General features: G+C 36.9%; 1 protein-coding gene across 1 annotated transcript in view; it reads right to left on the reverse strand.

Annotated features, from left to right (window-relative positions):
- Positions 1 to 2377: 2377 nt before the first annotated feature.
- CCDC169 (coiled-coil domain containing 169) overlaps positions 2378 to 25915 on the reverse strand; it is a 91560-nt gene continuing 68022 nt past the window's right edge. The window contains exons 8-9 of the mRNA XM_036745272.1: positions 9759 to 9812; positions 2378 to 2477 (exon numbers count right to left, since the gene is read on the reverse strand). Of these exons, the coding sequence (XP_036601167.1) occupies positions 2378 to 2477; positions 9759 to 9812 (154 nt within the window). The remainder of the gene's footprint in view (positions 2478 to 9758; positions 9813 to 25915) is intronic.

Here is a 25915-nt window from a genome sequence, read left to right on the forward strand (position 1 = left end):
AAAAATTGTTTTTAAAAAAGCATGACTTTTTACATGATTCCACAGTTTGACAATCATAATAAGACTTTACTGACATTACAAAATAACTTGGCACAGGATATTTTCAAACATCAATTCACACTGGCATTATGTAGGACAGAAATAATTGGTTTAGTGTGGGGCAGCTAGGTGGCACAGTGAATAGAGCACCAGCCCTGGAGTCAGAATGACCTGAGTTCAAATGTGACCTCAGACATTTGACACACTTACTAGCTGTGTGACCTTGGGCAAGTCACTTAACCCCAATTGCCTTGCCTTCCCCACTCCAAAAAAAAAAAATTGGTTTGGTGAATTTCGATCCATGTCATTGTACTTTTTTTTTTTAATTTTTATTTTTAGTTTACAACACACGGTTCTACCTACTTTTGAGTTCAGATTTTTCCCCTCCCTCCCCAAGACGGCATGGAATCTCATATAATTACCACGTATAACTTCGCATTGAATTAATTTATATACTAGTCAAGTTGTGGAGAAGAATTATGACCAATGGAATGAATCATGAGAAAGAAGAAACAGAACCAAAAAAAAACCCCCAAAAACAAAAGAGAAGAAAAAAAGGCGAGCATGAAGTGTGCCTCAATCTGCATTCAAACTTCACAGTTCTTTCTCAGGATGTAGATAGCATTCTCCATCGTGAGTCCTTTGGAGCTGTCCTTGTACCTTGTGTTGCTGAGAAAAGCGAAGTCTGTCAGGGTTGGTCCTCATGGAATCCATATATCTGTGGTTGTGTATAATGTTCTCCTGGCTCTGCTCCGCTCACTCAGCATTATGTCGTGTAGGTTTTTCCAGGTTGTTATGAAGTCCGTATCATCCCCATTTCTTATGGCACAATAGTATTCCATTACCTTCATATACCACAGCTTGTTCAGCCATTCCCCAATTGATGAGCATCCCTTTGATTTCCAATTCTTGGCTACCACAAAAAGAGCCGCTATAAATATTTTTGTACATATGGGTCCTTTTCCCGCTTGTGTGATTTCTTTGGGATACAACCCCAGAAGTGGTATTGCTGGATCAAAGGGTATGAACATTTTTATGGCCCTTTGGGCGTAGTTCCAAATTACTCTCCAAAATGGCTGGATCATCTCACAACTCCACCAGCAATGTAACAGTGTTCCAATTTTCCCACATCCTCTCCAGCATTTATCATTTTCCTGTTTTGTTATTTTAGCCAATCTGACAGGAGAGATCATGTCATTATACTTTTAAGAAAATGTTACCTAGTGTAAACCAAATGTCAAGTACTAGGAAAAGTTTACTTTAAACTTTAGTAGAACCTCCCAGAACAAATATTTTTCTGGATAATGTATGAGAGATTGTGCTGTTGATTTCCCCAAGCTGGTGGTGTTGACATGAATCTAGAAATAGGTAAAATATAATATTTTAATATAAAAGTTATTTCACTGTTTCTTACGGTATGCTCGTATGATTCAAGCAGTCAATCAACAAGCCTTTATTGGGCATTTACTTTGTGTCAGGCACTGTGCTAAGCACTGGGGATAGAAAGGCAAAACCACAAAAACAATCCCGGCCCTCAAGAAGCTCATGTTCTAAAGAGGGAGACAACATGTAAATTAATAGGAATGTATATCTTCTATATGATATTCACATAAAAAGGATAAATATTTTACAAGAACACAAAAAGGATAATTATAGATAATCTCACTGAAGATACCGAGTAAAAGTTTAAAGAAAAACTTCTAAGAGAAACCCTTGATGCTCATTAGTAGATCTGCTGACTAAGATTTCAACTGAGGAAGCACATAGGAGCTTAACACTACAACACTATACATTTGAAACTAGTAGTGTATACTACTCAGTGGGGCTTTTGAAAATCTGAAACTCTGCCAGTAAGTGATGTATGTCAGGCCTAGAAAACAGTTCTAGAAAGTCAAGAAATTCCATAAAAGAGGAATATGTTATAACCCCATACACAAATAGCTGATCCAATGGCTTATTATTTTAGCTTAGCCAACTCAAAGCCAAATGAATGGATTTATTTCCAAAATAAGGCCAAAGTAAATTAATTCACAGAAACAAATAATATTATAGCTTGGGCCAGGTTAGAGAGTAAATTTAAAAAAAAAAGTATACCACTAATCCCTTTCTTTTTCCACATTTTAGATGTGGAGGATGTCTCTCATAATCCTGACAGTGCTATAAAGCATTTTATGAGCACTTGAAAAAGTTACCTCTGGGTCGTCAAAGACCTTTTTGGCTTTGTAGTCTGGTAGTCAGTCCTTTCTTACCTATTTCATTCCCTTAGTGAAAGTACTGAGTACTAAATGTAAAGCCTGAATATCATAGGTGAAAAAACACGGTCAATCACTGTCTGGAGTCAAGGATTTAGTTTTGGAAGATGGTTTGTTCTTACAGTCTTTTTAAATGGTCCTTTCTTGATATCTGATGTCCTCCAGTTTCCTGGAATCCATCTTCCCCTATAAAAAAAGCAAATGCTAATCATTTAATGTCATTCAGCATTTTAGGCTACAGAAACATTACCTGGGAGAGAGCAGCATGTTGCTTTTTTTTTCCTCATAGTTTATGTAAGCAACACATTTTAAGAATAACAGCAAATTCCTAAAAGGTAAAGGGTTAATGAATCATTTAATTATGCCATATTTAACATAATCTTCAGCTAATGCTACTTGGATGTTGTTATGTCTCCCATGTTCTAGTCAGCACTAGCCTCTCATAGAACTGGGTTTATTGTGAGGGTAGGAGATGAGAAATGGAGAGGATGATTTTCTGGTAAGTGTGCCTTGCGGATCTCAAGTTCCCATCACCATATGAAATAGGGAAATGAAGTCATTTTGAGTCTAAATATTGAGCTATTACAATAGCATAAAATCAGCTATAAGGCATTTACTTGGAACAGAAAAGGAAATGTATGGAAAAGTACACCTCAACAATTAGAAACATTCTCAGCATCCATTCCTCAAATGAATAGAACATGCAACAGATTCACAGGCTAATGGAGATCGGTTCAAGATTCTGCCTTGAGTTGGAGTTTGCAAACTACATTTTTAGGAGTGGCCGGGCTCGCTCTCTGTTCCTGACAGCTGAGGGTATGATGAGGGCTCCCTGCTTCAGAAATCTCTCTCAGCTTTCTCTATAGAGGCATCAACTCTTGGGATTACTGGGTTTGGGGATGACTGTAGTCCCCATTCAAGAGCCCATACCTAACCCTACATACCAGCTTCTAGTTTTTATTCTCCCACCTCTCGGAAGATTCTTATTCCAGTCATCTGGTTTAGGTATCAAGACCATATTTCTATCATAGAATGTATATGGTGGGATTCTTCCTATTTTTAAAAAATCAGCTTATCTAACACTGGAACTAATGTTTCTTTGATTTTGGATTGAATTTGCCTGTTTGGTCATAGGTTTTTGTTCCTCTGGGAACTAATTTATGGCTTGTTTAAATTTCTTTTTTAAGAGACTGGATTATTAAAATTCCCTATTTTTTGTTCTGTTTATGTGAACAGTTTGTATTTTTTTATACATATTAATCCATTTCATTTATGCTGTTGATTTTCTTTGACGTAATTGGACAAAATGGTTTCTGATATTTTTCTTATTCATTTTTTGTGAATCTTTTTCACTTTTAATATTAGTATTTTGGTTTTTTCTTTCTTTCTCTTTCTGGTCTGGTGTATTCTTAATGCTTTTTGCCCTATTTCAATCTTCCCCACTCCATACCATCCTCAAATGAGTTGTCAAGTTGATTTTTTTCTAAAGTGTATGTAGATCTGATTGTGCAGAGTTAGCCACTTGTGCAAGTCTGAGTGATCCCCATGTTTGAAACCTTGCTTAAACTTTGGCTATTTGAGCAGCTAGCCTACAGGAGATGGCAGTTCAAAACTACCCTCAGGCATGTGCACTGAGACATGGAGAAAAAAACTGAAGTGGCACAAAACTCCTTTCCTCAGGATATATGTGCCACTCAACATACTTTTGCCCTTATATGGAAGTTATTTACTCCTATCTATAAAAGCTATGTGTGTTTTGAAATCTGCACCTCTGCACTCCAACTGCTTGCTGCTTTGGTGTGCTAATAAAATACTTTTACCATTCTTTTCCCGAGTTTGCCTCATTGACAGGGTTAGGTCCAAACCAAGATTTTTCTAAAGTAATTTTGGCAGCAGGAACCTTTGCTTGCATGACTGTCACTAGGTGAACCTGCTCCAACTCTACCACCAGCATTCGGACCTTTGTCTGATTGCAGTGTGGCCTGGACTCTCTCAGAGATCAGTCAGCTGTGATGTGCTCATAGAATTAAACTCTCCAGACTCAGGAAGGATAAGAAGAAATAGGTCCCAAGCCCAAAATTTGTGCATGAAGATATGGGTGCTGTGTGAAAGAAAAGGCAGTCTTAGGTCTCCAAGGGACAGAATGGTCAAAGGAATACAGTTATCATTACTGGCTCCCTCTTAGGCAAGCTGTTAAAAGCTTGGAATAAGGGAAAACTGCCATTTCAACTGGGAACATCCAAAACTTTAGTCATAAAATTCAGCTTGGACGGGACTCCATACTTAGATAATTGTGGGAAGCAAATTTGGCCAAAGGGGACCTTTGATCACAGTCAGCTGTGTATGCTGAAAATCAGACTTGAAGACCTAGAGCCTGGGCAAATAGACACTCTTGGGAGAACTTTCAAACTGAGACTGTCCCTCCTTACCATGTCCATTAGAGGTGCCAGTCCTCACCATAAAACCATAACCATATAATCCGTATTTTTCATAATCAGAGATCATGCACCCTTAAGAACCACTTTTGGGGCAGCTAGGTGGTACAGTGAATACAGCACCAGCCCTCGAGTCAGGAGGACCTGAGTTCAAATCCAGCATCAGACACCTGACACACTTACTAGCTGTGCGACCTTGGGCAAATCACTTAACCCAATTGCCCAGCCTTCTCCCCTCAAAAAAAAAAAGAACCACTTTTATAGGGAATAATCAGAAGAAAGTATGTATCTCCTATTCACCAGAAGACATTGTATTATGACAACAGTTCAGTCCACTCTTTTGGATAGACACAGTCACCATCATTAAGAAAATTAGGACCGTTATAAGGAGCCACAGCCCCATTTGGGAGGATGCCAAGTTGTTAGATGCCCTTCTTATAAGGGATGAGAAGGCAAAGGTCCTGTCCTGTCATGTAAAGTTAGAACATAACAGGACCACATTGCCCAGAATGGCTCCTGATTGGAGCTAGAAGGAGAGAGACTGGGAGATGTTCAGTGAGGCAAAAATGACCCTCTAAAGCAGGCTGCACAACTGATAGACTGTGAAAAATTCCATGACACTATACAAAATTTAGATGAATATCCCAATGCTTTCTATATTTGTTTGTGTGCTGCTGCCCAGAAATGTGCTTAGATAGAGAATATGAGCATGGTCTAAACTGTTTTAGCTTATGTTAATCACTCAGCAGCAGACATTGGTGATTACTGTCATAAATTCTGCCCCAGCTGGAGTGAGAAACCACTAGTGAACTCAGAGGAACTGCCTTATGTTTTATGGGCAGAAGGATAAGGAACTTAGAAAGAGCAGGAAAGTAAGTTTAAGGAAGTGAAGATTTTGGTGCTTGCTACGAAGGGGGTGATGCAGGAGGGCAAAGGAGGAGGAACAGAGGACCAGGAAGGGAGATTTAGAACACAGGGGAGGTGGCCGATGTGCTTTTACTATAAAAAGGTGGGACAATTTAAGAGAGATTGCACGAAACGAGCAGGACAAGGCCTCCAGCAGAGGGTCACATCCTCCAAGTTATCCAAAGGGGACCCCATGAAGAACCAGCTACCACATGGACCCCACCAACAGTTGTGTTGATGCCTGCAATCATAATCACCAAATAGTCTGTACCGTGTTTTGGATGCTAGGAATGAATGGTCACATTAACTGGAGGAGATAGGTGGTTGGGAACTAGGGGTGTTTCTTGAGAATGCTGAAGAGGAAGAAGGTACAGTTAAGGAGCCCTTACTTGAGATTGTGTTAATGAAACACTTTTTGTTTGCTTTGTGGACACAAGGGTGATTTTCTCAATGTTTAAGTGCCCTGAGGGCTTCCTGATGTTAAATATTGAAAGGACAATAGGTGAGACGTGTGCCTCAGCACTCTGCTTAAAGTAGTTATTGGACCTTTAATATATTTTCATTCCTTTTTGTTAATGCCTAATTTCCCTACGTCATTGTGTGGAAGGGACATATATAAACTTAAGGCCATTATTCACTGTGATCTGGGAGGGGGTTAGGTTAGAATATGAAGGAAGTGATTTGGCTCATTAGGCAATTTTAAAGGAACTCAAAAAGTTTATGGGACCCCTAGTGTCTGATTTGTCTGCCATGTTATGAAGCTTACCTGCCACTTTGTGGGGATGGAAGGCATGGGTGTGGGTTTCGTATTATCATCACAGCCTGTGCGATTCTAGAGGAAAGATGGACCACCCCCTTGTGTGCAACAATGTAATATTAATTTAGAGGCTATTATGCCTATTCAGAAACTCATCGATACTTACCTCCATCCGGGGGTGACAGTACCATGCCAGTCACCCCTGTGCTGCCAGTGAGGAAAAATAAGGTGGAAGATGAAGGCCTATCTGTATACCGTTTTGTCCAGGATATGCGAGCTCTCAATAATTTTATCACCCTGAGAGCCTCAGTGGTTCCAAATCCTGTTTCTGTTATCACCAACTTTCCTTACAATATGAAAGTATATTCTGTTATTGATTTGTGTGCTGCCTTTTTGTGTGTGTGTTCCAGTAGGCTTGGACTCACAGTACCTCTTTGCCTTTACTTAAAAGGGCCACCAGTATACTTGGATTAGGCTGCCTCCAGAGTTATTGTGAACCTCCCATTCTATTCACGTAGTTGTTATCAAAGACCTACAAGATGTGCACCTGCCCGGGAGGTACATCTTATTTTAATTTGTTGATGACTTACTGCTTACCCTTCTTTCCCAGGGAACCTGTGAGGAAGATACTATTTTTCTTTTATGCTGTCTTTATTAAAAAAAAAAAGGCTGCCAGATCTCTCCTTTAAAGTTAGTTTGCCCCTCCCACAGTGTAGTACCTGGGATATGAGGTGGGCCCCAATACTAGGGCCGTGATAAATGATAGGATCCTGGGTATCCTTCAAATGCTAATACCAAAAACAAAACTCCAGGTGCCAGCCCTGTTGGAGCTGTGGGATACTGCTGCCCTTGGATTTCAGCACTAGGGGAACTCACTAAGGAATTAGTTGCTTATATGGCTAAAGAGGCCCTAAATCCTTCACACCTTCAGAAACTTTGAAGAAAACATTAGGTGAGTGAAACAGATGATGGCCATCCCAATAAACCTAGGACTGCCCAGTTATAACAAGCCTTTTTTCCTTTTTGTACATGAAGGGAGAGAGGTTGTTGGGATTCCTCACCCAAAATTTAGGCCCCATCATAGGCCTGCCTATTGGTCACTATTCTTGCCAACTTGAGCCCGTGGCATGAGGGGAGGTACCTATGGGCCTTTAATGGGCATTTGTAAAAAGGACCCCAAACCTTTGTCCTTGGCCACTCATTGAGAGTCTGTGAACCTGGACCGCATAGTGTTGCTGTAACTTCATTCTGGTCTAATACTCAAGCCTTCTTCCACCAGCAGGTAGATGTTTATGAGGTAAGCCTTTGGTCTGACCCTATTCTCTGCATTAAGCACTATTAATATCTTTAATCCAACCACTCTCTTTCTTGAACCCCTGAAAGATGATGAGGTCTTGGTCAGTTGAGGTAATTGAAGCCACGGAGAGCCTATAGCCTCTTATAGATGTTCTCTTGGAGGAGCCCAATCTCACATTGTTCATAGATGGCTCCCCCGTTTATTAAAATGGAGTATGAGGGATGGGGGGAATGGTTGTGTCCCCTGGGCTGTTGAGTGGGCTGCACTGTCTGATGCCAGCTGGCTGAGGGTCTCTGAGTGAACAGATCCCAAATATACCTTTGGGAGTCTGTCATGCTACTGGCACCTTGTGGAAGTATCATGGCATCATCATCACAGATGGTAAGCCAACAACTTACGCCTTACTTATTGACCAACTTCTTCAAGCTATTTTGCTCCTTGGGACCATCTCCATGATGCACTGCCTGGACCATTCCAGAGGGCAGTCATTTTTGTAAAATGGCTGCCCACTGGGGTCCTTGAGAGCCACCAAATAAGAGAGCTTATGCTCTCTGCTAGCCTACCCACTGATCATATTCTTCCTTAGTCACAGGTGCTGAGATTGACATCTGGGAGACCAGACATGGATCCATTCTGTGCCACATGGGTGCCCCTGTTATACCTAAACAATTGTCTGCCTCTGGGCCAGGAGCTTCATGCCTGGGCACATATGGGAACCAAGGCACTTGTACTGCAAGTTCTCCGATCATGGTTTGTTTCTGGTGTTCATGCAAAGGCCCATCATATGGTCTCTAACTGCTTCTTTTGCCAACAGTTCATCTTTTCACAGAAGAAAACTGTGACAAAAGTGGTCAACCCTACCAGTTGAACACCTGCAGTCTGACTTTACTGAACTGCCAAAGTCTGTGGGCTACAGTTGTTTTGGTATGCAGAGAACAATTTAGCCACTGGGTGGCCTTTCTGGTGACACACACCACAGCAAACATTAGCAAGGTGTTTGGCCAAGGGCATAATAGTGAGATTTGGTCTGCCACGTACCAGTGGCCACACCTGACCTCAGAAATCACTAAGCAGCTTGTCAAGTGTTTTGGGATAACCTTGAGCTTGCACATACCTTACCACCCTCAACCATCAGGAGAACTGAGTGGCTAAATGGGGAAGTTTAGACCCTTTTGGGAAAACTATGCCAGGAAACACAGTTAAAATGGCCTCAGGCACTTCCCCTCATATTGTTCCAACTAAACTAAGAAACTGCAGTAAGAAGGACTGTGGATTGTCACCTTTTGAAATTTTGTTTGGAAACTGCTCCTCAGGGGCTGGACCCTCACAGCCTGGCCACAGGGAATGAAAACCTGATAAAATATATGATCTCTCTGTCTACTTCTCTTTCACAGGTCTAGAAGGAGGTAGCCTTGATGCAAACTCTGCCTTTGGAAGAGAAGATGCATCCATTTAAGCCAAGATCCATCCACAGCTTCAGAAAGACATCTGGTCTCCAGCCCTTCTGAAATGGACCTTGCCAGGTCCTACTGCCATCTTCCTATAGTCATACTGTCATCAAGCTTGTTGAGTGGACAATCTGGAAACTTCACTCCTGTGTGAAGCCTACCGTGATTCATCTCAGCCTAGCAGAGGAAGCAACCTCTGATCAGGTATTGGACCCAGGTGAGCTGAGAGATAACCCCCAACATCAATCAGTGGTCCTTGGCTGCTTGTTTGTTTGACCTTTATATTTAGAATCTAATTTCTCACCTACTATCTCTGTGCATTTGCATTTTGTGCTTTATGCCCTTGGAGTTGGGGAAACAGAAAAGCCCAACACTTGTGTGTATCTGATCTAATATTCTAGCCTGGCCTTTAACTGGACCAACTGCTGGATATGTGCATATGCCCTTTTGTCCTTAGGAGAAGGGATACTTCTGGTGGCTGTGGGGTCAGACTTCCAGGACTCGTGTGATAATTTTTTTGTAAGCAATAAGGCAAACTTAACGACAACACCATATTGTACTGACATAGTCTGGAATAATAAGTCTTCCTGCTCATTCACTTTTAATTGGGAAAAGATCACTAACCTTTCACAATTCTCAACCCCCTTGAGCTTGCACCATATTGTTAGACCACCGGTTCTGTGTTATGGAAAAAAAAATGGAACACAAGGTCAGGAAATGGCGTGGCAAATGGGATGTAGTTATGCCCTATCCCTGAAATGAAATATGCCTATTCAGGAGGGGAATGGCCTCCTGAGAATTTTTCTTAAGTTGGGGGCCAGGCACACACAAGCAGATTTTTTTTTTGGATAGCACCACAACGTTTTATTTCCTGTGTAACAAAAAAGCATATTCTTGAATCCCCTCAAATTAGACAGGCAGGTATGGGTTGTGGTGGGTGTTCTTTGGTCTTTGGCCCACATCTACCCTACCTATTAGTATACACTTGCAAAGCACGCATGCAGCCATCCAAGTTTCTGTTATCTTAGTTACTCATATATTTTAGAAATAAGACTTTTATCAAAGAAATTGTTGCAAAGATTTTGACCCAGTTCCCTTTTTTTCTAATTTTACCTGCATTAGTTTTGCTTATGCAAAAATTTTAAATTTTATGTAATCAAAATTATCCATTTTTATTTCCTATGATCTTTTCTATTTCTTGTTTGGTTACGAACTTTTCCCCTATCAGTAGATTTGACAGGTAATTTCTAACATTCTCTACTAATTTGCTTTTATTGCCCTTTCTAGCTAAATCATGAACCTGTTTTAAGCTTATCTTGGTATTCTGTGTGAGATGTTGGTTTATGCCTCATTTCTACTTTATTGCTTCCTACTTTTCCCAACAGATTTTGTCAGATAGTGAGTTCTTGCCCCAATAGCAAGGATCTTTGAGTTTATCAAACACTAGGTCATTTAGCTCATTTGCTTATGTATATTAATTACCTAATCTCTTCTACCAGTCAGCCTTTTAATTTTTTCCCACAGCACTAAATTGTTTTGATGATTATAGCTTTGCAATATAGTTTGAGATCTGTTACTGATGAACTCCTTTAATTACCCCACTTTAAAAAATTTACTCCCTTGATATTCATGACCTTTTTTTTTGTTCAGCCAGATGAATTTTTTGAGTTTTTTAACATTTATTCATAAAATTTTGTTTGCAAATTCTCTCCCTTCCACCAATCCCTCCAAATCTATTCCAAAGGCAAACAATATGATACCCATTATACATATGAAGTCATGCAAAACATTTCTATATTAGCCATGTTGCAAAAAAAAAGCAAGAAACATAAAGTGAAAAAAATATGCTTTGGTATGCACTCGAGTTCATCAGTTCTCTCTTTGGAGATAGAGCTTTTTTCATCATAAGTATTTTGGCATGATCATGGATCATTGTGTTGATCAGAGTAGCTAAGTCTTTCACAGTTGATCATGATCATTGTTACAACATTGCTGTTACTGTGTACAATGTTCTCCTGGTTCTATTCACTTCACTGTGCATCAGTTTATATATAGCTTCATGAGTTTTTCTGAAACCATCCTGCTCATCATTTCTTATAGCACGACAGTATTTCATCACAATAATATACCACAACTAGTTCAGCTATTCCCCTCAGTTCCCTATATATTTGAGAAATCAAGCCTTTATCAGAGAAACTTGTAAATCTCCCCTCCTCCTCCCTCACCCTGTCTCCTGCTTTCCTTCTAATTTTGGCTGCTTTGGTTTTGTTTCTGCAAAAAACTTTTAAGTTTCATGTAGTTAAAATTATTCATTGTATGACCCTCTGTCTTTGTTTGGGCATAAACTCTTATGATATCACCCTTTATATCCTTCAACTTTGCTAAAGTTATTGTTTCAACTATTTTTTAGTTGGTCCTCTAAGAATACTGTAATTTCATCTTCAAAGAGTTATGGTTTTGTTTCCTCATTGTCTATTCTTATTCCTTCAATTTCTTTTTCTTGTCTTATTGTTATAGCTAGCATTTTTTCTTTTTTAAAAATTTTATTTATTTTTAGTTTTCAGCATTCACTTCTATAAGATTTTGAGTTGTAAATCCAGCCCCGCCAAGACGGTGTACAGTCTGATATAGGCTTTACATATATATTCATATTAAACATATTTTCACATTAGTCATGTTGTGGAGAAGAATTAGAACCAATGGGAGGAACCATGAGAAAAAAGAAACAAAATAAAACAACAACAAAATAAGGAGCAAATAGTATGCTTCCATCTTCATTCAGACTCCATAGTTCTTTCTCTGGATGTGGATAGCATTTTCCATCACGAGTCTCTTGGAGTTGTCCTAGATCCTTGCATTGCTGAGAAGAGCTAAGTCTATCAAAGTTGGTCATTGCACAATGTGGCTGTTACTGTGTACAATGTTCTCCTGGTTCTGCTCACTTCACTCAGCATCAGTTGTAAGTCTTTCTGGGTTTTTCTAAAGTCTGCTTGCTCATCATTTCTTATAGCACAATAGTATTCTATTACATTCTTATACCACAACTTTTTCGTCCATTCCCCCATTAATGGGCATCCTCTCAATTTCCAATTTTTTGCCACCACAAAAAGTCCTATATAGCTAGCATTTCTAGTACAATATTAAATAGTGATGATGATGATGGTAATGGACATCTTTGTTTCACTCTTGATTTTATTGGAAAGGGTTCTGACTGAATACCATTATGAATAGCGATTACTCTTGGATTTAGATATATACTACCTTGTGTTTGTCCTTTGTTTTCGAAGAGGACTATGACATCAGGGAAATGATGACAAGACTTGCAGTTGACATTGATTTGAGCAAGGGAGGGCTGTGCAAGGTCACCAGCCTTGCTTTCTCCTCCAGAGCCATCTGGATCCAGTGACCAGATAGTCATCAGGATGACTGGAGATGATCCAGGATGCAATGGAGACTCTGGCCCTTTTAGGCTAATGCCTTTTCATGTACTCATTTAGAGTGAGGTTACCCCATTCAGTGAAAGGCAACTGTTTTTCTCTTTGGAACAGCAACTCTGAGGGCCTTCCTCTCCCAGCTTGATTTTTCTTTCCTTTTTTTCTTTTTCTAATTAAAGGGTCTATCCCTTGACTCTCTTCTTAAAGAGGCCTATATACTACCTATCATTTTAAGAAAAGCTCTATTGCTGTGCTTTCTGATGTTTGTAAAAGGAGTGTTGTACTTTGTAAAAGCTTTTTCTGCATCTTTTGATAATAATCATATGATTTTTGTTCTTTTTGTTATTGATATGGTCAGTTATGCTTATAGTTTTCCTAATATTGAACCAGCCCCTGCCTTCCTGGTATAAATCCCAACTAATCATAGTGTATAATCTTTGTAATATACAGGCATATCTTGGAGATATTGCAGGTTTGGTTTCAGACCACCACAATAAAATTAATATTGTACTAAAGTGAGTCACACAAGTTTTTTGGTTTCCCAGTGAATATAAAAGTTGTTTACAATATACTGTAGTCTATTAAGTGTGCAAGAGTATTATGTCTAAAAAACCAAATGTACATACCTGAATTAAAAATACTTTATTGCTTATAAGCTTATGCTTACTGTAAGTAAAATCAGGATTGTTTGAAAAACTTTCAGGTTCAGCATTTTTGAACACAGAAAAACATTCAGCTACGATCAAGTTGAGTAAAGACTACAACTGTTTAAACAATTTCAGCTTTTCTCAAGGTAGTTATGTTGCAGGAGTGTACTCAAGCAGTAAGTGTGTTTAGGGTAAAGCAGTTTCAATTATGTTAAACGTTGCTTTTATACCACATTACATGGACCACTATTTGAGATGCATGTTGAGAGACATGCTTTTTTGCAAAACAAATATAGGAGTTGTGTCTGCAATCCAAAAGTGAAACATTTGGCATGTTTGTTTTAGTTTATTTCATTTACTATCCTGTGAGGCACATACATTTAAGCCTTTTTTTTTTTGAGTTAATGGGGACAATTTTGAGATGCAACATGGATACTTTAGGATTTGGTCTTGGTATCTGTATTAAATTCTGAGGCCTTGATTTAGATCTTTCATTGTATTGTGATTTCCGTTTAGGTGTATTGTGCTAAGTGAAAGTTGTTAAATAAATCTAACTTTCAAAAAAAAATTTTTATTGCTAAAAAAAGAAATGCTAACCATCATCTGAGGCTTCAGTGAGTTATAATCTTTTTGCTTATGCAGGGTCTTGCCTTAAAGTTGCTGGCTGCTGACTGATCAGGGTAGTGGTTCCTGAAGGTTGGGGTAGCTGTGGCAATTTCTTAAAATAAGACAATAATAAAGTTTGCTGCATTGATTGACTCTTCTGTTCACTTGAACACTTAGAGGCCATTGCAGGGTTTTTAATTGGCCTAATTTCAATGCTGTATCTCAGGAAGTAGGAAGACCTGAGAAGAGGTAGAGAGATGGGGAACGTCCAGTTGGAAGAGCAGTCAAAACACACACATTTATTAAGTGTGCCGTCCTATAGGGGTGTGGTGTGTGGCGTCCCAAAAGAATTACTAGAGTAACATCAAAGATCATTGATCACAGATCACCATAACATATATAGTAATAATAGTAAATTTTTAAATATTGTGCAAATTACCAAAATGTGACACAGAGACACAATGCTCTTTTCTAACATGCTGTTAGAAAAATGGCACTGATAGATTTGTTCAATGCAGAGTTACCACAAACCCTCAATTTGTGTAAAAAAAAAAAAAGAAAGAAAGAAAAGAAAAGAAAAAAAAAGAAAAGGGAAAAAAGCTGTATCTGAGAAGTACAGCAAAGTGAAGCACAATAAAATAAGGTATGCCTGTATTGCTACTATTTTATTTAAAATTTCTGCGTTAAGATTCATTAAGGAATAAGTCTGTAGTTTTCTTTCTGTTTTTGCTCTCCCTAGTTTAGGTATCAAAACTATATTTTTGTCATAAAAGTAATTTGGTAGGACTTACCTATTTTCACAAATAATTTATATAGTAGTGAGATTGTTTCTTAAATGTTTGGTAGAATTTACTTATAAATCCATCTGACCCTGTTGATTTTTACTTAGGGAGTTCATTCAATTTCTTTATTCAATTTCAAAGGCTTGTTCAATTTCTTTTTCTAAGATAGTATTATTTAAGTATTCTATTTCCTCTTCTATTTCCTCTTAATCTGGGCAGTTTGTGTTTTTGTAAATTTTTCTCCCATTTTCCTCAGATTTTTCATTTTTGTTGGAATATAACTGGGCAAAATAACTCCTAATAATTGCTTTAATTTCATCTTCATTGATGGTGTATTCACCATTTTCATTTTAATACAGGTAATTAATTGTTTTTCTTGGTTGATCTATTTTATTTGGTTTCCCCCTTCCCCCATAAAACCAGCTCCTAGTTTATTAGATCATTTTTTTATTTAAATTTTATTAATCTCTCCTTTGATTTTCAAGATTTCCATTTTGGTGTTGAACTTGGGATTTTTAATTTGTTCTTTTTCTAGTTTTTTTTTTAATTGCATGCCCAGTTCATTGATCTGTTCTTTCTTGTTTTTAAGGATGGTAAGCATTTAGAGATATACATTTTCCCTTCAGTACTGATTTGGCTGGATTCCACAAATTTTGGTATGATGTCTCATTATTGTCAAAATCTTTAATGAAATTGTTTCTGTGATTTGTTCTTTGACCCACTTATTCTTTAGGATTAGATTAGTTTCTAATTAATTTTTCATCTATACATTATGGTCTGAAAAGAGTGCACTTAATATTTCTGCTCTTCTGCATTTGGTTATGAGGTTTTGTATGCCTAATACAGTCAGTTTTTGTGAAGGTGCCATGTATATCTGAGAAAAAGATATGTGTACTCCTTTTTATTCTTATTCATTTTTCTCCAGAGATCTATCATATCTAACTTCTCTAAAATTCTATTCATCTCTTCATTTTCTTTCTCATTAATCTTATAGTTAGATTATCTAACTGAGAGGGGAAAGTTGAGATCCCCCCACTAGTATAGTTTTACTGTAATTCCTCCTGTAACTCATTTAACTTTTCCTTTAAGAATTTGGATGCTCTGTCATTTGGTGCATATATGTTTCATATTGATATTACTTCATTGTCTATGGTACCTTTTAGCAAGACTTACTTTTCTTGCTTATTTCTTTTAATTAAGTCTGCTTTTGCTTTGGCTTTGTCTGATATCATAATTGCCACACCTGCCTTTTTTTTTTTTAAACATCAGTTGAAACATAATAGAGTCTGCTCTAGTCACTTATTTTAGCCCTGTTTGTGTCTTTCTGTTTCAAGTGTATTTTTTATGAACAACATATTGCTGGGTTCTGGTGTCTAATCCTTTCTGCTATCTTCTTCCATTTTATGGGTGAATCACCCCATTAACATTCACAATTATGAATACTATGTATGTAATTCCATCATATTTTCTTCTTTTAATTGTTCTCTTTTTACCCTGTCCCTCCTCAAAAGTCTATTTTGCTTCTCACCACTGCCTCCCTTAATCTGCCCTCCCTTATCATCTCTTCCCTTTTCTGTTAGCCCTTTCCCTCCTATTTCTCTGTTGGTTAAGATAGATTTCTGTACCCAACTAAATGCATATATACATATATCTTTCCTTGTTTGCACTAGTTAGATGAAGAGTGAAGTTCAAGCATTAGCAGCCCTCTATTTTCCCTTCCATTGTAAAATCTCTTCCTTGTACACCTCTTTTATGTGAGACAATATCCCCAATTCTTTCTTTCCTTTCCCCCTTCTCCCACTGCATCCTTCTTTCTTATCGATCCATTTTTTAGATCATCCCAATACAGTCTATTTACTACTTGTGCTCTCTCTGTAGACTACTAACTGCCTTAATAATGACAAACTTTTTAGAGGTTATATGTGTCATCTACCCAGATGGGAATATAAACAGTTTAACCTTATTGAGTCCCTTATGATTTTTCTTTCATGTTTACTTTTTTATGCTTCTCTTGAGTCTTGTGTTTGAATGTCAAATGTTCTATTCAGATCTGGTCTTTTCATTAGGAACGTCCTATGCTTCCATTTCCCCTCTGAAGGATTATACTAAAAAAAAAAAATAAATAAAAAATAAAAGATTATACTCAGATTATTCCAGGTTGTAATCCTAGCTTCTTTGCTTTCTGGAATTCCATATTCCAAGCCCTCAATTGCTTTAGTGTTGTAGTTGCTAGATCTTGTGTGATTCCTGACTGTGGCTCCATGGTATTTGAATTGTTTCTCTCTGTCTGCTGGCTATAATTTCTCTTTGACTTGGAAGTTCTGGAATTTAGTTATAATATTCCGGAGATTTTTCATTTTGGGATCTTTTTCAGGAGGTAATTAGTGGTTTCTTTCAATTTCTGTTTTGTCCTCTAGTTCTAAAATACTGTGCCAATTTTCTTCGATAATTTCTTGAATATATAGTCTAGAATCTTTTTTGCTCATGGCTTTCAGATAGTCCAAATAATTCTTAAATAATTTTTCCATAATTTGTTTTCCAGGTAGGTTGTTTTTCTGATTAGATTAGATTCTCTTTTTTGTTTTTAATTCTTTTGACTTTTGTCTTATTGTTTCTTGATGTCTCATGGATTCATTAGCTTCCACTTGACAAACTCTATTTTTTAAAAAGTTATTTACTTCAGTGAGGTTTTGTATCTCTTTTACCATTTTTCTTATTCTGATTTTTAAGTTCTTTTCTTCAGTAAGGTTTCGTATTCTTTTGCCATTTGGACAATTCTTTTTTTTAAGGTGTTTTCTTCAGGTTTTTTGTGCCTCTTTTCAAAGTTGTTAATTCTGTTTTCATAATTTTCTTGCATTGCTCTCATTCTTTTCCCCATTTTTCCCTCTACCACCCTTAACTGATTAAAAACCTTTTTTTGTGTGGTTTTAAAAATCTTTCTTTAGATCTTCCAGGAATTCTTCTCGGGTTTGTGTCCAGTCTTTACTTTGAGGCTTTGCTTGTAGATATTTTCACATCGTCTTCTTTTGAGTTTGTGTCCTGAGTTTCCCTATCTCCATAGAAGCTTTTTATGGTCAGGTACATTTTTTCTTTTTTTTGCTGTTTTCTCATTTTTTCCCAGTCTATTTCTTGACTTTGAACTTGATGTTAGATTTGGGTTCTGCTTACCTGTCTGGTGGGTGGGGGTGGGGAGTAGTACTGTCCCAAGCTTCAGGCATTTTTGCCCTGCTCTTTCACAGCTTTGTTCTGGAATCTGTAAGTTTTTAGTGCTTCCAAAGTGCTGTGATCCAGGCAGAGGTGTGGTTTCTTTTCTCCTGGTCTGTGTTCTGGTCATTATGTAGGTAGGGGCCCTGATCTGTTGCATGCACCCCTCTCCACCCTGCAGCTGTGGTCAGGATTTAGGAAATGGGCAATAGAGTTGTCAAATAGGGCCTAGTCTTTTATCTAGAGCCAGTATACGGTTCCCTGAAATCATTCTGTCCTGTTGTCCCAATCCCTTTATTGTTTCTGGGCAGTGAAATTTTTATTTCTCTGTTTATTTTATTTCTCTGTTTTGACTCTCCTCAGTTTAGGTATCAACATCAGATTTGTGTAAGAAGGAATTTGGTAGGATTCATTTACCCATTTTTTTTTCAAATAGTTTATGTAATACTGGGGATTAATCTTTAAATATTTGGCATAATTTGCTTATGAATGTATTGTGTCCTGGGATTTTTTTCTTAAAGAGTTCATTTATGGCTCATTAAAATTTTTTTCTAAGCTAGAATTAAGAATTATATTTCTTACTCTGTTAATCTTAACAATTAGTGTTTTTGTAAATATTCATCCACTTCATTAAGATCTTGTTGGCATATCATTGGACAAAATAGTCCTAATAATTGCTTTTATTTTTTCTTCATTGGTTGTAAATTCATCTTTTTCATTTGTGATAATTAGTAATCTGGTTTTTTTCTTTCTTTTTTAAAAATCAGATTAATCAATAGCTTATCTATTTTATTCGTTCTTTTAAAAAAAGCTCCTAGTTTTACTAGTTCAATAGTTTTTTGTTTTTTAGTTTTGTTACTCTCTCCTTTGCCTTTCAGGATTTCTATTTTGGTGCTTTGTGGTTTTATGTAATTTGTTTCCTAATTTTTAAAAGTTGCATGCCAAATTTATTATAAATTTACCCTTTCTCTCTTTTATCGATGTGTTCAAAAGATATAAATTTCTCCGTATTTTTTGACTATATCTCAAAAATTTTGGTGTGTTGTCTCATTGTTATTACTATCTTTAATGCAATTATTGGGTTTCTATGATTTGTTCTTTCATCTACTCATTCTTTAGTATTAAGTTATTTAGTTTTCAATTAATTTTTAATCTGTGTTTCAGTGACTTTTATTTAATGTAATTTTTATTTCATTAAGGCTACAAAAAGATGTATTTAATATTTCTGCTTATCTGCATTTGTTTACAGGGTTTTTATTCCTTAATTCATGGTCATTTTTCTGTGAAGGTTCCATGAGAATCTGAAAATAGGTATACTCTTTCCATTCCCATTCAATAGAGTTCTAGCATATTTAACTTTTCTAAGATTGTATTCATCTCCTTAACTTATTTCTTGTTAATTTTATGGTTGCATTTATTTAGGTATGAGAGGGTTAAAATGAGGTCCACACTATTATAGTTTTACTATTTCCTCTGAAAATCATTTAACTTGTAAGAATTTAGATATAGAAGAGGATTCTGGGAAGACGGAAGAGTAGGTCAGAAAATTCCAAACTCTCAAGATTTTCCTCCACAAAAGAGATAAAACAGTGCCTCAGGGCAAATATAGAATGGTAAAAAATAAATAAGAGAATGGGCAGAACAGGGGTCCTCTTGGGATAATCTGAGAAGATGTGAAGAAAAATCCCAGATAAGGTTGGTCCTGGTGAAGAAGTAAACACTTCTAGGCTAGGGACCACTTAAACAACAAGCAGCAAGCCCTAGGGTTAGCTGGGTTTCCAGGCTGCCTCGGCCCCTGCCAAAGGAACTTTTACCCTGGGGGATAGTGAGGGGAGTTGGGCTTCTGAGCCAGGGAAGATCGAGGGAACCTCTGCTGACAAGGAATGCCAGACCCAGCTGTGCTGTGGAGATGTGGCCAGGGGTGAGAAGGATCCAGCACATGCCTAGTGAGTGCAGAAGCAGTGGGGCGGGAATGTGCTGGCTCTGGGCACTTACAAGAGGCTGGAGGTCTTGGTTTGAGTTCAAGGCCGGAGAGGAGAACTGAAGGAGGATCTGAGGCCAAAGCCACCACCAACATACCCCATGACTAGAGGTGATTACAAAAAGGAGCAAAGAAAGACTCCAACCATAGAGTTACTATGGGAATAGAGAAGCTTGGGGTTCGTCTTCAGAGGAGGATAGTGAAGCCAAGAAACCCTCTTCTACCCCAAAGAGTAATAACAAATGGTCACCTGCCCCAAAAGAATTCATAGAAGAGTTTAAATAAGACTTTAAAAATCAAACGAGAGAGATTGAGGAAAAACTTTAAAAAAAAAAGACAATCCAAGAAAACAAGAAGATTATGAAAAGAAAGTCAACCAATTAGAAAAGGAGCTTCAAGCCCAACAGCAAGAGATAGAAAGAGAAATTCCATTTAAAGTTACTATAGACACTACAAAATATTTGGGAATGTACTGCCAAAACCAATCCAGGAACTATATGAACACAATTACAAAAGACTTTTCACTCAAATAAAGTCAGATCTAAATAACTGGAAAAACATCAGTTCATGGTTGGGCTGAGCTAATACAATAAAAATGACAATTTAACCTAAATTAATTTACTTGTTTAGTGCCATACCAATTAAAGTACCAGAAAAATTATAGAGCTAGAAAAAATAATAACCAAATTCATCTGGAGGAACAAAAGGTCCAGAATATCAAGGGAATTAATGAAAAGAAATGCTAGGGAAGGTGGCCTAGCCATACCAGATCTTAAACTATTATAAAGCAGCAGTCATTAAAACTATAGAGTGGTAGATCAGTGAAATAGGTTAGATACTGTATTTCCCCACGTATAAGACGCTCATTGTTGTAGATTTTTTTTTACTTGCATTTCCCGCTTTTTCGTGCTTGTTGTCTTTGTGCTCATTGTTTTGCATTTGTTACTGGTGTATTAGCCTACGTTTTCCCACATTCTGCCCAGAAATGGCTCAGAAAAGATTTTCATACAGTGCTGAATTCAAGTTAAAAGTGATCCACTTTGCAAAAGTGAAAGGAAATTGTGCTGCTGAATATAAGTTTGGTCCTCCTCCAACTGAGAAAACAATCCGAGACTGGCTACAGAAAGAAGAAACCCTCCTGAAAATGCCACAGCAGAAGAAGGCCATGAGAGGCAAGTCAGCAAAATGGCCTTATTTAGAGAGGGAACTGAAGATATGGATTGAAGAACAAAGGTCAATTGGAATTCCTGTGTCCACAAAGATGGTTCAGCATGAGGCAAGAAGACTTGCTGATGAAAAAGAAGTTACTGATTTCAAAGGAGGACACAATTGGTGCTTCAGGTTCATGAAATGGAATGGACTAAGCATGTGTACACGCACCAGACTTGCCCAAAAGATGCCTGAAAGCTATGAGCAGATGAATAAAACTTGAGTTCAATAACTTTATGTAATACATTTTTTTTTCAAATTTCAGGCCCCAAAATTGAGGTGCATCTTATACATGGGGAAATATAGTACACAAGACACAGTAGTCAATGACAATGGTCATGTACTGTTTGATAAACCCAAAAACTTCAGCTTCTGGGACAAAAGTTCGATATATGACAAAAACTGCTGGGAAAACTGGAAAATAGTATGGCAGAAACTGGGCACAGCCCAATATCTCACACCATATACTAAAATAAAGTCAAAATGGGTTTACAATTTAGATATAAAGGCTGATAAGCATCTGGGAGAGCAAGGAATAGTTTACCTGTCAGATTTATGGAGAAGGGAAGAATTTATGACCAAACAAGAGACAGAAGAGCATTATGAAATGGATAATTCTAATTACTTTAAATTGAAAGGTTTTTGTACAAACAAAGCCAATGTAACAAAAATTAGGAGGGAAACAGAAAATTGTGAAAGAATTTTTACAACCAGTGTCTCTGATAAAGGTCTCATTTCTAAAATATACGGAGAACTGAGTCAAATTTATAAGAATACAAGTCATTCCCCAATTGATAAATGGTCAAAGGATATGAACAGGCAGTTTTCAGAGGAAGAAATTAAAGATATTTATAGTTATATAAAAAAATGCTCTAAATCACTATTGATTAGAGAAATGCAAATCAAAACAACTCCTAGGTACTACACCTCACCTGTCAGATTGGCTAACATGACAAAACAGGAAAATCACAAACACTTGAGAGGATGTGGGAAAATTGGAACACTAATGTATTGTTGGTGGAGTTGTGAACTGATCCAACCTTTCTGGAGAGCAATTTGGAACTTTGCCCAAAGGGCTATAAAAATATGCATACCCTTTCACCCAGCAATACTATTTCTAGGGTTGTATCCCAAAGAAATCATACAAGTGGGAAAAAGACTTGTATGTTCAAAAATATTTATAGCAGTTCTTTTGGTGGTGGCAAAGAATTGGAAATCAAAGGGCTGCTCATCAATTGGGGAACGGCTGAACAAGTTGTGGTATATGAATGTAATGGAATACTATTGTGCTGTAAGAAATGAGGAGCAGATGGACTCCATAATAACCTGGAAAGACTTATATGATCTGATACCGAGTGAGGGGACCAGAACCAGAAGAACATTATACATGATTATAGACACATAGTATCTCTGATGACTAACTTTGATAGACTTGGCTCTTCTCAGCAATGCAAGGTTCTGAGACAACTCCAAAAGACTCATGATGGAAAAAGCAATTCACATCCTGAGGAAGAATTACAGAGTTTGAATGCAGATTGAAGCAAACTATTTGCTCTTTTTTTTTGTTTGTTTTTGTTTCTGTTTTGTTTCTTCTTTCTCATGGTTCATTCTATTGGTTATAGTTCCTTTTTACAACTTGACTATTGTGAAAATATGTTTAGTTTGAAGGTATATGTAGAACCTATATCGGATTGCATGCCATCTTGGGTGGGGAGGAAGGAGGAGAGAGGGGGAGAAAATTTGAAGCTCAAAAACTTGAGGAACTAAATATTATAAACTAAAACAAAAACTAAATTAATTAATTTAAAAAATTAGTAAGCAAGAACAACAATAACATAAAAAGAGATCCAGAACCTTAAGGAAGTAAGTAACTCCTTGAAAATCAGAACTGGGCAAGGGGAAGACAGCAAAGTTAGAAGAAATTAAGAAATAATAAAATATAAAGAATGAAAAAATAGAAGAGAATGTGAAACATCCCATAAGAAAAACAACTGATCTGGAGAACAGATCAAGAAGAAAAAACATAAGGATAATCAAACTACCTGAAAACTATGATTAAAAGAATCTTGATAACAATAATACAAAAAATAATTGAAGAAAATTATCCTGAAGCACTAGAACAAGAGGGGAAAGTAGAAATAGAAAAAAATCCGCTTATTACCTGAAAGAGAACTTATGAGGAAAACCCACAGGAATATTATATAGTCAATTTTCGAAACCCCCAGCTGAAGGGTAAAATATAATGAGCAACCAGAAAAAAAATTTACATATGACAATGCCACAATTAGAATCACACAAGACCTAGCAGCGGAAACACTAAAAGACCACAGGTCTTGGAACACTACCAATTGAAGAGCAAAAGAATTGGAGTTCCAGCTGAAAATATCATACCCAAAAAAGCTAGACATAAACCTGAATAAAAAAAGGACATTTAATGAATTATCAGACTTTCAGAACTTTGTTTAAAAAAAAAACCCACACTTAATAGATTTGACATAAAGGAGCCAAACAAAACATAAGGTACATACCAAAGACCAATTACAAGGGACTCAATGAGGACAGATTGTTTACCTTTTATGTATATAAATATAGAACATATATCTAAGATTGTTATTAGTAATTGGATAGTTCATAAGAAAGATTAGGGTAGACCTGAGCATGATATGACTTCAAAAAGTAAAACTGTTCAGGAACAGCTAAAAAGAGTAATTATCTTATACAAATGAGGTGCGAGAAGAAGAACTGATACAGAAGAATTAGATGGAGAAAGAGGGCTGTCTGTTCTGGAAACCTACTTTCATTGGGAATGGCTTCAAGAGGGACCAACATATATATATCTAGAAGAGTACAAACATCTTCTAAATTTAGAAAGAAATAAAAAGCTAAGAGGCTGCAGGGGGGAAGGTAAGGGAGGCATCTTTGGAGGGGAGGGTAAGGAAATAGGTTAAAAGGAGGATATAGAAGGGTGCTTAGATTTATGGGAATGGAAGGATAAGGGAGGGATCCTTGAGAGGATAAGGGAAGGATCTTTAGAGGGGAGGGCAAGGGAATAAGTCCAAAGGGCATATAAAAGGGTACTTAGATTTATGGGAATGGGAGGATAAGAGAGGGATCATTGGTGGGGAGGCAGGTTAAGTAATAGGAGGGCAAGGTAGTGGGTAGAAGTAAAGTACAAGAGTCAGGAGGGATAGGAAATGAGAGACACGCACAAACATAAAAACAAAGATTAGCAGTAGAATCTCTTTGGGAAAGTATTTGTTTATATATGTATGTAGGTATGTATGTATGTGTGTATATGTCTATGTGTATGTACATATCAATATCTATATATAAATATATCCACGCTTAATTGGGTGGGGTAGGGGGAGATAGGAGGAAGGGGGAAAAAAGAACAAAGTAAAAAGTGTACAGCAGAGAACAAAACAAAACCTTGTAGGTTGTTTTGCTTCCTTGTAGGAAGCAAAGAAAAGATAACAGTTTTCAACACAACCCATGGCAGTTAATATATAGGCTTCCTTGAAATGGAAATTTATTGCTATATATTTTGAATCCTACTACAATCCTCTACAATAACTAGAAAACATCTCCCTCTCCTCTGAACTACTCTGCCTCTCTTATTGCATTTTCACATTCAACTTTATAGCTGCTTAGGCACATTTAATTTTTTCTCCAGCACTTTTTATGCTCCAAGAGGGCAAATTTTATATTTTATTCTTCCTTATAAGCCCCATAGTACCTAGTATAGTACTTTGTATAGTCAAGTCAAGAAGCATTTATTAAGCACCTAAGTACCTGGCACTACACAAAACAATGGAGAAACAAAAAAAGGCAAAAGTAGGCCTTCCTCTCAAGGGGCTTACTTGTAGAGGGAAAAGCCTCAGGGAAGACTTCAGAAATGAGATGGCATTTGGGCTAGACCAGTGACATACATGGCTTTGCTGACTACTAAGTTTTCTAGTGAAATTGTCCCAGAGAATCCTCATGTCTTGTTTTAAAGTTTTATTTAGTTGTCTTTATTAGTATTTCCCAAGTTAATCTACACTGAAACTAATAAAATATTTATATTGTTTCCAGGAAATTGCTAAAATTACATAGCTATATGGTATTATATATACATACATACAAAATATTTCGAGGAAGAGAGTTTGGAATACATGAAAATATTTATTTAAATTTGAAGTATTTTGAGGTAGAAATATTTCAATTTTGTGTCAGTTAAAATCTTTTCAGAATTCATCCTTTCAATGGCTAATACTTTGGCATAAAGTAAAAAATGTTCTAACTATGTTCTAACTTTATATGGCTCTTCACACAGAAGTATTTACATTAACAAATTCAAAGCATAGGTCTTAACTTGAATGAAAACATAAATGGCAATACTTTTCAAAGTTTTAGGTGACAGAAAGCTAGGAATACACTGAAGAGAATTAAAATCCCCCAAAACCTCTTCAGGCTAGACTTATAGGATCAAATCTAATAAGATAAAAATTAAGCAGAGATGAACATATAATCTTACATTTGATTAAAAAAAGTCAATAAGATAAATACAAAAAAAGATATGACTAAACTTAGTAGTTCATGTTTAAAAAAAAAAGACCTGGGTGTTTTAATGTACTTCAAGCTCAGTATTAGTTTAACAGCAGTATAACTTGGTAGTAAAAAGAAAAAAAAACCTAATGTGGTTTAAGGCTGGATTAATAGAAATATAGTGACTAAAATGGGGGAAATCCAATACTAACGAAGTGATAATCCCATTGTATTGTCACCTGGTCAGACCTCAACTGTAGTATTGTATTTAACCCTGAGTTCCACATTTTAGTTTCACATTTTAGGAAGGACATGAATAAACTAACAAGACATTCAGAGGAGGGTAAACCAGAATGCTTAGAAACCAGAAACCATGTCATACAAGAAATTG

Source organism: Trichosurus vulpecula, chromosome 2 (assembly GCF_011100635.1).
Source record: "Trichosurus vulpecula isolate mTriVul1 chromosome 2, mTriVul1.pri, whole genome shotgun sequence".
NCBI lineage: Eukaryota > Metazoa > Chordata > Mammalia > Diprotodontia > Phalangeridae > Trichosurus > Trichosurus vulpecula.